At 51.1% G+C, this 13808-nt stretch overlaps 1 protein-coding gene across 1 annotated transcript in view; it reads right to left on the minus strand.

Moving 5' to 3' along the window:
- Nucleotides 1–3767: 3767 nt before the first annotated feature.
- Nucleotides 3768–13808, minus strand: part of Actn1 (actinin alpha 1) — a 91838-nt gene continuing 81797 nt past the window's right edge. Inside the window, 11 exon segments of the mRNA XM_047540463.1 lie at nt 3768–4196; nt 5648–5806; nt 6941–7006; nt 7451–7531; nt 8448–8594; nt 9519–9698; nt 10810–10853; nt 10856–10943; nt 11109–11291; nt 12561–12701; nt 13159–13267. Of these exon segments, the coding sequence (XP_047396419.1) occupies nt 4038–4196; nt 5648–5806; nt 6941–7006; nt 7451–7531; nt 8448–8594; nt 9519–9698; nt 10810–10853; nt 10856–10943; nt 11109–11291; nt 12561–12701; nt 13159–13267 (1357 nt within the window). The 3' untranslated portion in view covers nt 3768–4037.

Raw genomic sequence — 13808 nt, forward strand, 5'->3', positions numbered from 1 at the left:
CATCCCACACTTAGCTTCTGAAGCTCGGGCAGTTCCTCTACAAAGCCTCATGCCTAGAACATGGGGTTCCCAGAGGCATGAACCACAGAGCACGTGAGTTCCCAGTGGCGGCTGCAGCCAATTGCCACAAATGTAGGGGCTTAACACAACATGAATTTATCATCTTCTAGTTCTGGAGACTGGGAACCCAATACAGATCTGCACGGCTGTGCCCTCTGGAAGCGAAACCCCTGCCTTGACTTCCTAGCTCCTAGAGGCTGCCCACACTTCCTGGCTTACGGCTGCTCCTCTCCCGACCTCTGCTTCCACTGTCATCTCTTCTGACACTGAAGCTCCTGCACCTTCTCATAAGGGCTCATCCAGATAATCACCTGAGACAACCCAGAATAAGCTCCCCTCTGCAAGATTCTTATCCACATCTGCAAAGTCCCCTTTGTCACATAAACTGACAACATCACAGGTTCCTGGATTAGGACATAGACATCCAGTGGGGGCTATTATTCAGCCCACTATGGAGCACATGGATTAAAGGAGGGATCCTCTTAATGGTATTTCTCTATATCAGGTCTTTTTCTTTAAGAATATTTAAAATAGCCAGGTGTGGCAGCATGGGAGGCTGAGGCAGGAGGATCAAAGCCAGCCTCAGTAATTTAGCGAGGCCCTAATTAACTTATGAAGCCATCAGCAACTAAGTGAGACCTTCTCTAAATAAAATATAAAAAAGGGCTGGGGATGTGGCTCAGTGGTAAGGTGCCTCTGGGTTCAATTCCGGGTATCAAACAACAAAGAAACAAGAATATAAAAAATAGCACAGCTGATTTTCTAAAAAACTGTAGTAACAATAGTCACTGCTACTTATTAAATACAGTAGCATTATCGGCCTCAGTCAAGAGGTCATTTGCCCAAGGTGACCCAGTTGGAAAGTGGCAGAGAGACTTGAACCCACTTGTTTCCCATGCCAGGTAGTAGTGTTACAAGAGATCTCTTTCTTCAGGACACAGGGCAGACCCTAGTCTAGACTCTATAGGAGAGCTTTGGAGCTTTAGATTCAGAGGTACCCTCACCACTCATATTACCTGTGGACACACCCAAGGGCCTGGCACAGGCAAAGAACTGGCCAAGCCTCCAGTCTCTCCTCACCCCCTCAGGAAATCTAACCTAGTCTCAATCTTAGTGTCATGTTTTGGATATGAAATGTCCTCCAAAGGCCCACGTATTGACGGCTTGGTTGCCAGCCTGTGGCACCACTGGGAGGTGGTGGAGCCTTTAGGAAGTAGGACCTGGTGGAAGGAACTTAGGTCACTGGAGGCGTGCTCTTAAAGGGGATACTGGCATGGAGGCCCTTACCCCTCTGCGTCCTGGCACTGTGAGGTAAACAGACCTTCACCACGCACTCTCCACCTTACATACTGCCCCCTACAGACCCAAAGGCAATATGCCATGCAACTATGAACTGAAACCTCTGAAATCATGAGCCAAAGTGGATCTTTCCTCCTTTATAAACTACCCCAGGAATTCTGTCACAGTGGAAAGCTGACTAATACCTATAATCATGTGCCCAAAGACAGCACTGACCTGGTCAGCAACTGAGGACATGAGACGGGCTGAGTACTCACTACAGTCAGTCATTCAGGTCTTGCTAATGGATTGGAAGTCCAAAGAGGAACTGCATTCATAGATTGCCCTTCATGAGGCTGTCAACAAAGTCCTAGAGAGGTATAGTGACAGATTACAATACAAAATAAAGGCACGGCCAACATAGGAAGAGAGGCAGTGAACCCATTCCATGACCACAGGAACAATTAATTTTCACCTTGGTCAGAGTAGCAAATTCCATCTACCCAATCATTTAAAGTAAGCTGGAACAGTGACCTTAAAAAAGGGGCAAGTGTTATATACAAAGGACACCCAGGGATAAGTAATGAAAGGTACGGGCTTGGGGACCCGTTTCAGAGAAGAGTGTCTATTGGGTGGAATCACCCTGGAAGTGCAAGACCTCAATTTGTCATGGTTTACCATCTCCATGTGATAAGAGACCACCATTCTGAATCTCTGATCCCCAAAGCCAGTCAACTAGTAAGGGATTTTAAATCTATTAAAAAATAAATAAGTGGATAAAGTAAATCAAATTCTTAGTACTGACATTTTAGCAGTGGTTCAGTAGTTCTGCCTATAATGACAACCTATAGTTTAATTTAGGATGCTTGAACACCTAACAGAATCTGGTATATATTAACTTTGTGGTTTTAGTCTGAAGTATATAACTGAAAGAAGACATGTGATTTTAATTTTGGAGGTGTAAGGGAATTGATCGTTAGTAAACAGCATTAGCTTGCTGAAAGGGACTTGGATTTACTACATTGATAACATTTTCAATTACACTGTGCTGAGCAAGACTTCACTGCTTGGATCTGAATATGCCCAAGTGGAGAGTTTGATGTCCTGGAGGGAGAATTATTAAGACATGTAAATATGGTTTAAAATGTTTAAAGGAATTTAATGAAGTTTGCAAATGGGGTTAACTGATTTATTTTATTATTATTATTATTTTTGGTACCCAGGGGTGCTTTAGCCACTAAGCCACATCCTCAGACCTTTTTTATTTTTATTTTTTTGAGACAGGGTTTCGCTAAGTTGCTGAGGCTGGCTTTGAATTTGCAATCCTCCTGCTTCAGCCTCCTGAGTTGCTGGGATTACAGGCATGTGCTATCACACCCAGCCAGGAGATGGATCAGAAGAAAATGGGAGAAGCTGGAGCCAACTATCTGGGGCTCTTGTTAAAAATACAGATTTTGATCGAGTATGACCAGGGTGGGGCCTGAGATTCTGCATTTCCAACAAGCTCCCAGGTGATGCCAGACAGCTGCTACCCATGGGCCTTTGTGTGCTGAGGACTGAACTCTGGGCATGGTAGAGCCAGTCCTCTACCACTGCGCTACACCCTACCCCTTTGTGGGACAATCTGAGTAGGAAGGGGTAATTCTGAGGTAACTCAAGCTGTTCCCTGTAGGAAAAAACAAAAGGAGTCACAGATATCACAGAGCTGTATGATGCTGTAGAGAACAAATGAAGCTGGGGCTTATCATCTGGGAGTCCATGCATTCATGACCTTAATTTTAACTTCTGGGAGGAAACCACATCTTCCTTTTCAAATGAAGAAACTGAAGTGTAGGAAGACAGAACACACCAGAGTCAAATACACATCATAGGTGGGCACAGGTACCCCATATCATCTCCGACCACCCCCATACTTCTGGAAAACAGCAGGCAAAAGAGACATTATGGGAGCGTTGTTTTAATATGGTCTGTGCCAAGCAATATCAAAGTTGTCCATAATCTCCAAGTTTTGCTCTATTTTTGATAGCAATATTAAATTCTTTTTAAAAAAGTATGCACTGATAAAGAGGCTTGCCACACCTCTGAGGAGATTTAAAAATCAGAAGCCACATAAATTATCTTCCTTAAAAAACAGCCATTTCAAAAGATTTTCTTTAATATCATAAAATATTTTCATGGACAAGTGAGCTAGCAAACACACATGCACCAATGTGCCTTGGACAAGAGTACACCCTACCCCCACCCCCCACCAAGAGGACATGAGATTGGAGAAATGAATACAGCAGATGGAACAGATAGAAGAAAAAAAAAAAGAATCAGTAAAAGAATGGAATATAACTTTGTGCTTCGTTATTTTCCTATGTCACAACAAAACAAAAACATTTTGGTGCAAATAGTTAATTTTTCCTCTTTTCCATTTAAGTCTGGTGGAGAAAAAAAATACTTTTTCTATAATAAAATATGTAGTTTTTTGGTTTTTTTTTAAACTTTTTAAACATAACTTTTTTTTTTTCTTTTTTTTGCAGAAAATAATTTTGTAAACTGTCACTTCGCGGGCAGGGAGGTTCAATGCCGTGTGGTCCCAGCTTGCTCCTTGGAGGCTGAGAGCTGAAACCAAACGCGGCAAGAGATGGGGACAGGGGAGGTGCAGGGCAGGGTGCGCGCGGCGGAGGGGCCGAGGGGGCCGGGGCCGGGGCGGGTTAGAGGTCACTCTCGCCATACAGGGCCGTGGAGAAGGACATATAGTCCAGAGCACCGGGCACGGAGTCAGGGCCGTTGTAGGGGGCCATTCGTGCGATGCAGTACTCGGCCTGGTCGGGTGGCAGCTCTCGGCGCAGTTCGTCCACTGTGATGTAGTTCTGCAGAGAGAGCGTGGTCAGAGGCCGCAAAGCCAGTTGGCCGTAAAGCAGTACGGTGCGGCATAGCACCGCAAGGCCGCAAATCCCTATGGCTGTAAACCTTCCTGTGACCTTGGGTAACCTGGGCCATCCCCATTTTCACTCCCTCCTAGTTCTTTCGGATCTATGCATATAAATACAAATATATATCTACACATATACACGTCTGTATATATAAATCTACACCTAATATATTTTAAAAATCAGTTCTTATTTTCAATATCTAATTTAGCCTCTTTGCATACTAATTCCACATTTTAATTCCACTAATAATCTTATGTATCATACTAGCCTGCAATAACCACGTGCTGGAGCAATGTCATCTGGCACTCTGGTGGAACACAGATTCCCGAGGGACTCTACACCCACTCAATTGGGCCCTCTGGAGGTCTCTACCAGAGAGTAATTTTAAGGAGCCCTCCAGCAGATTAAGGTGAGCATCCTGTTTGAGCATCACTACCAGACAGCATTTACAGCCTGTCTGACTGTCTTACCCATCTTCATAAGTGTGGGCCTAGGGGCTGGGGTTGTAGCTCAGTGGTAGCACGCTTGCCTAGCACGCATGAGGCACTGGGTTTCATCCTCAGCACCACATAAAAATGTAAGTATTGTGTCCATCCACAACTAAAACAAAATATTTTTTAAAAACTCTGGCCAGGTCTCAGCTTGGGTCTTTGCCTTCACCCTGCCCCTCTTGCTTGCCTGTGGTAGGTCTGCTCAGAAGCTGTCTTTTCTATAACACTAGAGAGATCTGTGGCTCCAACAGATCCTTCAGGTCTCTGGGCTAAAGATGGCTGTGGGTCTGAGCGACCTTTGGGTTCGACAATGATCATTTCAGATGGCCAAGACCTGGACTGGGTCTCCGGTCTCCTTACAGATAGCCCCTCCGCATCCCTGCCACTTTTCCATTGCTAGGTGGACATGACAGGGGACCCAGAAGATTTGGAAACCTGAAGCAGGCCACTGCTCAGAACAGAAAAACGAAAGGCATACTTCCCTCCTGCACCCCATCCCCTTATCTTGCTTCATACCTGTGTTCACACCTATACCTGTGCCCAGCAGGGCCTAAGGGTGAAATCCCAGGGATTCTCAGATGAATTTCCATTGTTCAACCACATACCCCAACCCATTCCACTGCCTTCCACCCTCCATCACTTCATCACAAGCGTGAAGCAATCCTTCACTGATACACAAGGCTCCCAGCACAGGACCTTTTAAACTAATGCCACATACTAACACCTTTGCTGAGCCCCAGACACTGCAGGAATGGGTAGAGAGTCAAGCAACCAGAGACATAATGGGACCATGGAGAAAGGGGCAGTGAGGTACTCACATCCCACCCCCATTCCCTCCAGATCAGATCCAGCCAGTGCCTGCCACTCAGCATGGTGCCCACACCATAGAAGACCCACCTTGTCTCCCGCCAGGATCTTGAAGGAAGCCATGACCTGGTCTGCTGTATCCGTGTCAGCCGTCTCTCGGGACATGAAGTCGATGAAGGCCTGGAATGTTACTACCCCCAGGCGGTTGGGATCCACAATGCTCATGATGCGGGCAAATTCTGCCTCTCCCTAGAGGAAACAGCCAACCCAGGCCTGTTAGCCCATGGCCTGCTGAGAGTATATCAGATGAACCTCAAACCCCAGGGGGCTCAGAGTATGACAGGGACTCAACACTCAACAGTGGAGACTCAGTTCAGGGCTTCCCGCCCCCTACAAGTGTCTGGGCTCCCCCTGGAGAAAATAATGCTGGTATTATTATGATGATAATAACAAAGGCTAATTCTATAGAGCATATACAATATGCCAGGTACTATTCTAAATGCTTTATATATTTTAATTCATTTAATCCTCACTAGAACCATACAAAATCTTGTCATGTCCATCGTACAGATGAGAACTCTGAGGTCCAGACTAAGTGACTTGCCCAAGGTCACATAGCCAGTGAGTAGGCAGCTGGGATTTGAACTCAGGCTGTTCTCTCCCTACTACTCTGTATTTCCTAAGTGCCAGACATACACATAGCACGTATGTTAGGTTCTTCATTTCATTCTTACAGTAGTCCATGGGGTTCCCCTTACGGCTACAATCTGGTAAGGGAGGAGCAGGGATTTACTTCGGAGTTCGCGGTTTCTAACCACACACTCCCCCTTGCTGGGAAGTCCTTGGGCTCTGCACTTTGCACCTTGGGCAGGAGTCACCTGAATGCGAGGCACCCTGCCCTGCTTAGAAACCTAGACAAGGGAGGTCACACGGAGAAGGTTACAGAGGGGCCTGAGGCAATGGCAGAGTGGTGGCAGGCCTGAATGGAGCCATCATCAGGGCAGAGGAAGAAATCTAAAGCTCCATGACTCGTGTGTGATGAAGCAGGGTCAACCCCAAACCCAGAATGTCCAAGCCACCAATCCTTCCTGCCAGCCTTGGGGTCAGCCTGGTCCTCCACAGGAGTGAAAAGCGGGTCTCCCTAGTAAGTACCAGAAGACAAGCCAGGGCAGACTGCAGTGAGGCGGCCCGGGCCTCCCACCACACAGGCTCCGTGGCTGGGCCCCGCTTTCAAGGACTGGGGATTTGAGCTTCCTCCGAGAAGGACAGCCCTGGGTTCAGGGCCCAGGCCTGTATTGCTAGGACTTGGCTTCTCCAGCCAGCTGGCTGCCTCCTGCCAGGGCAGGCCGAGGCCTGGCGGACGGAGGGTGGGGTTTACGTTACCATGTTGTAACCCATGGAGATAAGGCAGGCGCGGAAATCATCCGTGTCCATCATGCCTGTCTTCTTCTGTGGGGCAGTAGCACCAAGATACAGGAGGCAGAGACAGGTGGGAGAAGGAAGGGCCAGCCAGGGGCCAGGAAGATGGTACGGACAGCAGGAGGGGAGGGCGAGTTTATGGTTTGCGGGTCAGGAAGGAAAACAGAGGAGGAACATGTCCAGGGAAAATGTCCACATAAAGGAGAAAAGCAGGGAGGGATGCAAAAGTCCATCCACAGAATGAAGAGTGGCGAGGAGAGATGGATGCGGGCCCCGGCGGGTTCCCACAAAAGACAACCAAGGGCAGAGCAGTGGAAGGAAGGGCAGGAAGGGACAGTAGGAGAGGGTGAGGCCCACGGCCCATGGGAAGGGGGGCAGGGAGATCCAGACAGAGAGAGAAGAGAAAAAGGAGAAACGCATTATTTCTCGCCCCGGAGGCCACCCCTGAGCGTGCTCCATGCAGGAGGCCAGTACCTGGGGGTCGTTGCCAATGTCATAGCCCAAGCTGATGAGGCAGGCTTTGAACTCCTCGGGACCCAGCGTGCCGGAGTGATCCTAGGGCCGCGGTGCGCCAGGCAGCCAGCCATGCGGTGCCAGGGAGGTGAAGGCCGTGAGGGTGGGGGTGGGCCATGCCCCGGGAGGGTGGTGTGTGGGGAGACACGGGGACAAAGGCATGCGATGGAAAGGGTGGAGAGTGGAGAGGCGGGGGAGAGGGGAGATAAAAGTGCACACGGTTAGACACACGGATGACGGTCCAGAGGGGGCCCTGTCCCCCGCACACACAGCCCTGCTCTGTGAGGCAGGGCAGGAGGGGTGCAGGATGAGAGTGAGAAGCTGCCCCAGGAGTGCCCCAGGCCTCCCAGCTAACCCCAGGCTCCTCCCACCCAGGTGCTGGAGGGCAGGAAGCAGGCAGGGTGGTGGACAGCAACTGACCCCATGCTCCCCGCCCCCAAGCCCCAGGGCACTGGGAAGGGGCAGCCCATTGAACACCTAGCCTGTCCTGGCACTGAGATGAAAACCCAGGACAGAGGACTCAGACATCCCCAGCAGAGGGTCCCAAAGGCAGCAGGTAGGGGCAGGAAGGAGTCTCTCTCCTGAGGCAGAGGGGAGGGACAGTTCCCACAGCCAGGGGCAGCAAGCCTTCATTTGAGACTCTGGTAGCCTCGCTGCCAAGGGCTATTCCTCATGGTAGGAGAGCAAGGGCTAGGGGTCAAAGGTCTTCTCCCCACCCCTGACAAGAGCACACACTACAGGAAGGCAGGGAGGCTTGGAGAACACCAGGACAGACCTGCCAAGGCAGGCTCCGTGACACCGAGTCAGGGCAGGCTGGTGGAGGTTCCTCCCTCTCCCTCCTCCTTGTCTGCCCAAGAACCAGGCCCCGCATGGTGGCCCACACCCTGGGCAGTGCCCTCCAGGGCCCTAAGTCAGGGGCTGGGGGCAGCTCTAAATGAGCAAGGAGTGGGGCTCTCACCCGGTCAAAGTGGTTGAAAGAGGCCCGGAACTCATTCATCTGCTCCTGGCTGATGCCCTTAGCATCTCGGGTCAGGATCTGGTTCTCCACTTCATTGATGGTCCTGGCGATGGTGGTGAGCAGTTGCTCCCAGCCCACTCGGATATGCTGAGGGTGGGCAAGGGGCTTGTCAGCAAAGGGGCCCCAGGGTCCCATGCCTCTCAGGGGAGATCCTCCAAGGCCTAGGCTCAAGCTACCCATGACTGTTCCTCCTCTCAACTATCAAAAATGGCCAAAGCAATCAAATAGGCCTTCTATCTGTAGTCACAATATCCCCAGAGGGAGAACAAAGACAAGGACAACCTGCCAGGTCGGAGGACTCTAGAGAATAAAGGGGGCAGGGTGCTGGCTTCTGTCCGAGACAGCAAGGGAACCACACTTGCCAATGGGGGTCATTTGAGGAAGGAAGGTGGACTTGATATAAGGAAGATTAAACTGGGTGATTCCCTGAACACCCACCCACCCCCATACGTAAACACACATACATGTCATACATACTTCACAGTCAAAACAAGTGCCATTAAGTGCCACAGGAGGATCTTTTGGTCGACAACAGGCCAAATACTCAATGGTGGTCCCAGTGGCCACCTCATGACAGTGTAGCCATCCTAGTTTGTGTAAACACACTCTATGATGGCCACACGAGGAGGAGATGGCCTAACAACATGTTTCTCAGAACGCCAGTGATCTGGGAAGCAAGTGCCCAGGCCAGTGCGTGGAGTCCACCAGCATCAGAGCTGCTGGGAGTGCTTATTAAAAACCCAGATGCCCAAAGCTCCACCTCAGAACTCGAGAAAGCAAACTCTGGAGATGAAGCCCAGAAATGTACACTCCCAAAAAGTTCCCTGGGGCATACAGAAGGCACTGTGGATTGAACGAAGGGAGCTTCAAGGGCGGAGAGACATGAGCACTTATTCTGCTAGTACGACCAGATTCCTTGGGAGGGGTAACTGCTCCTCAGCCCACCCCGCCCAGATGGAGAACAGAAAGAGACCTGAGGCTCCTAGGTGAAGCAAGGCCTGCCCCACCCACCTCCATGGTGTAGTTGGTGTGCTTGTTGTCAAAGATGAGAGCCTCCTGGATCAGCTGGTGGTCACCTTCCAGCTGGTCAATCTTTGGCTTGTAGTTGACAATGCTCTTCTCATATTGTCGCAGGTGGCTGAGCTGGTCCTCCAGGGTCCCGTGCATCTCAATGGAGATCCTCCCGATCTCCTGCTCATCCAGAAGGAGGTACCTTGTCAGCCTGCCCCACTCCGCACTCACAGGGTGCAGATTAAGCTCCCAAGGTCATAGGTTAACTATCAGGATGATTTTCAGTTCCCATCCCAGCCCTAGGGAGACCAGCACCGGTAATCACTGAGACACACTGAGCGTGGTGTTCCTTGGTATGGAAAGAGCATCGTCAAGTTGTATAACAAGCATTATCACTGGATGAAATCTCTTGTCTCTCAGGTACCTGTCAGCCTCAGGAAGGGGTTACACAGTCAATTGCTGACCTAAACGTTCATTCCTTTGCTTCCCATTCAAATCCTCTTCCCAAACCTCATTGCTAACCACTGTCCATCTCAGGGATCCTCCCTGTGTCCACTGAGCCAGGTCCCCTCAGCAGCCACTGCTCCTGCTGTTCTGCCTCCCAGACTGCCTGCCCTAGCCCTTCTGAGCCCCCTCCCCCTCAAGGAACCAGACCTAATGCTCACGTGAGCCTGACTTCACTCACATCGGCAGGCCTTGTTTGAGAAAGCACTCTCAGCCCATGCAGTTCAGGCCTGCCAATATCTCCTGAGCATTTGCTAAGCACCATGTGCTGGAGGAGGGGAAGATGCGCACACCAGCACACCAACGTCAACTTCCCACGGTCTCGGCTGCCAAGGAGCTCAGAGACTTCTAGCCAAGTGGTGCCCCTTCCCCACTAACTAGCCTACATAATCCCCCCAAAATTCTACACTCGATTAGGGACAGCTGAGCTTGCTTTCTGGGTGGATCATCCTCTTTGACTGAGCCCATTGCCAGGGGAGCAGTAATGGAGGAAGGGGAGGCCCAGCCAAAGAGGAAAGCAGAAGGAACGAAGCTGACTCAGGTTTCTGGGAGCTGGCGGTCCTATGGGACTGTCCTGTGTAGCTCCGTAGTGTGCCCTCGCTCCCGAACCAGACACTGGGATCAAGCCCAGCAGCCTTCCCTGCACAGGCGTCCACACTCTTCTCCAAGGCAGCAGATCAATCACGGACTCAGACCCCAGCCCTCCGTGGGCCCTGCCTGAGAGCGCAGGCAGCCTGGCTGGCAGGGATGTGCTGGAAGGCCCCTGGCCTCTTACAACAGGGCTCACCTCCATCTTGGTCTGGATCCAGGGCCCGATGACGTTGGCCTGGCCCCAAACTGCTTGCGTAGCCTCTCATTGTGCTGCTGGCGGGCATGCTCCTCTGTCAGGGCCTGGTCCCTCCGTGGCACCAGCTGCCGCACCTGGGGTGGAAACAGCCGCAGGACTTTAGGGGTGGGTCAGCACCAGGACAGCAGTGAAGACGGCGAACTGTTTCAGAAATTCACTATTTGGACAAATAATAAACGTTCACTATGTAACAGTAAAAAAATAAAATCAACGAAAATCAATCAGGCCCTTCTACTCACGTGGTCCCATTTGCCATTGATCTCCTGAGGCGTGATGGTTGTGTAGGGGTTGGTGCCTGCCATGTTGACATGGTAGGTCTGGACGATCTTGGACACCTCGTTGTGGATGCCCAGGATGGCCAGGCGCTCCTTGTCGGCATCAGGGAGGGTGGCCTTGAACTGCTCGTGGGCTGTGGTCAGTCCCTAGACAGACATGGGGATGCAGGATCAGTACAGACACTCAGAGGGGCTGGTGCTTCCCTCGGGCAAGATGAGCAAGGGGAGCCCTAGGGGTCCCAGGCAGAGGCAGGTAGGAGGGCCATGGAGACCTGGAGGCCTGAAATCACTTCTGTGGCTGAGAACCAGGAAGGCAGGTGGCAACAGAGGTGGGAGGCAGAGCCAAAGCCACGGCTGCATCCAAGGGACTGTTAAGACTGGCCTATCCTCCCTGGGGCATTCAAGGACAAGGGGGTCCCCTGAGCTCTGCTCTCCAGGTGACCTCCTGCAACAATGGCTCCCTCTGTGAAATCTTTTGAATCTAATGCTTTGCAGTTACATAGCAGATGGAGGAAGATGTTAATGGATATGCAATGAGCTCCAAGATACATGTTATATTAAAAATCAAGGCTCGGGCTGGGGAGATAGCTCAGTCGGTAGAGTGCTTGCCTTGTAAGCATAAGGCCCTGGGTTCAATCCCCAGCACAAAAAAAAAAAAAAAAAAAAAAAAAGAAGGCACATGGGCTGGGGTTATGGCTCAGGGGTAGGGTGCTCGCCTAGCATGCGTGAGGCCCTAGGTTTGATCTTCAGCACCACATAAAAATGAAATAAAGCTACCATGTCCACCTACAACTAAAAAATATATTAAAAAAAAAAAAATCAAGGCTCAAGATAAAGAATATAATAGAAGCTACTTTTTAAAAATTTATTTATTTTTATTTTTTGGTGATACCAGAGATTTATCCCAGGGGTGGTCTACCCCTAAGCTATATCCCCAGCCCTGTATTTTATTTCATTTTGAGACAGGTTCTCACTAAGTTGCTGAGGCTGACCTCAAACTTGCCATCCTCCTGCCTCAGCCTCCCCAGTCGCTGCAATTACAGGTGTGCACCACCATATGTGGTGAGAAACTATATTTCATGTACAAAAATGGGGGCATGTAGAGAAGAACATGTAAATAAATTTATTTGCTTATATATGCAGAAATATACTGTTTACCTGTGGGGAAGGGAATGGGGGATTAGGGGATAAGGGGCCAATGGGAGACCTTATCAAACACCCCTTTCACTTTTGGATGTTATACCCTATACACATATTACCTGGTCAAAATAAATAAAGTGCAAAGGTTTCAAATCCATGAAATCCTGGGATGCTCTTCCTCTGTCTATCCTATGGGGCAGGCCCTGGGGAGTGGGGCCCACAGAGCGTGGGCCAGGAGCACCTGGGGGAGAGGTCTCTGGAGAGGGATGGGCACACCTGGATCTCCTCGATGGTGTGCACGATGAAGGTGTCCTGCAGGTCCTCCATGGCCCCCTCCATCCAGTTGTTGAAGGGCGCGGCCCGCTTGGCATACTCCAAGTACAGCTGGTCGATGGTCTCCAGCAGCTTTTCTGTCCGCTGAGTGCCAAACAGGGTGCGTTGGGGAGGGGAGGGGTGTTTAGCAGAGTGATACCCACAGTACCCCCAATGCCACCGAGATCTTCCTGGAGAGGGGTCCCAGTCTACTAGCAGCACTGGACTGAACCAGGCAAAAAGAACAGGCTGTCCGTGGGGCACTGGTTCTCTGTCAGGTGGATGGACCGCCTCACACTGGAATCACCTGCCCCGGCCCCCAGAGAATCGGACCTGCAAACAGGCAAGTTCTCAAATGGCGGAGGTTGGGTTGTTCAGGGCACTCAACTGCGAGTGAGAAAGGAGGCATCTCCACCAGGGCAAATTCTAAGTCCTGGGCCAGCGTGAACTTTCCATAGTCAGGCCAGGGCTGGAGGAAGTCCAGGAACCAGAGCCACTGAACCAAAGAGGAGGAAGGGGCCCGCCCCAGCCGCAGGCCGTGCTCTCCCTCAGAGGTCCTCACCTCTAGAGCTTCCCTCCGCTTCTGAGTTAGAGCCCCCAGATTGTCCCACTGGTCACAGATCTTTTGGCAGCGAGCATTGACACTGGGCGAGTCGTAATAGTCCAGCTCACTGGGAGGAAGGGACAAGGAAGTCAGGTGACATCGGTTAGTTTGGGGGCCTGCTCTCCCTCCCCCTGCAGTTGGGGGCACCAGTGGTGCTGGGAGAGTCAGAGGTGCTCCCTTCTGCAGACTTTCCAGGTACCCCTCCTACTTCCTTGGCCTCAAGAGACTAGAGGCAGGAGACCAAAGGCCAGTCCTTCTCTCCAGCAGCCCCCATCCCAACCAAAGCAGGAGGTGATGCCATCCTTGACCCCAATGCCCAATGGCAGGGAGCCACCAAGGCCCAAGAAGACAGCTCAGCACTCAGAACTGAGGTTGGGTCACCCTCTGGTCCCATACTAGTGACGGGTGAGGACCAAAGGACTATCACAGGAAGGGAGTAGTCCAGGGCTCCCTCTCCACCAGGAGAGGCATTCCTGCCTTCTGAATCAACTCCCTGCACCTGGGCACCATCTCTACTCCCCCTTGCTTCCCCCAGCCACCCGCTCTCCGCAGCAGCGAGAAAGCTGAGCCTCAACCCTGTACCAGGGCACCAAAGAGTGGGGGTAGCC

This window comes from Sciurus carolinensis, chromosome 2 (genome assembly GCF_902686445.1).
Source record: "Sciurus carolinensis chromosome 2, mSciCar1.2, whole genome shotgun sequence".
In the NCBI taxonomy this organism is placed as follows: domain Eukaryota; kingdom Metazoa; phylum Chordata; class Mammalia; order Rodentia; family Sciuridae; genus Sciurus; species Sciurus carolinensis.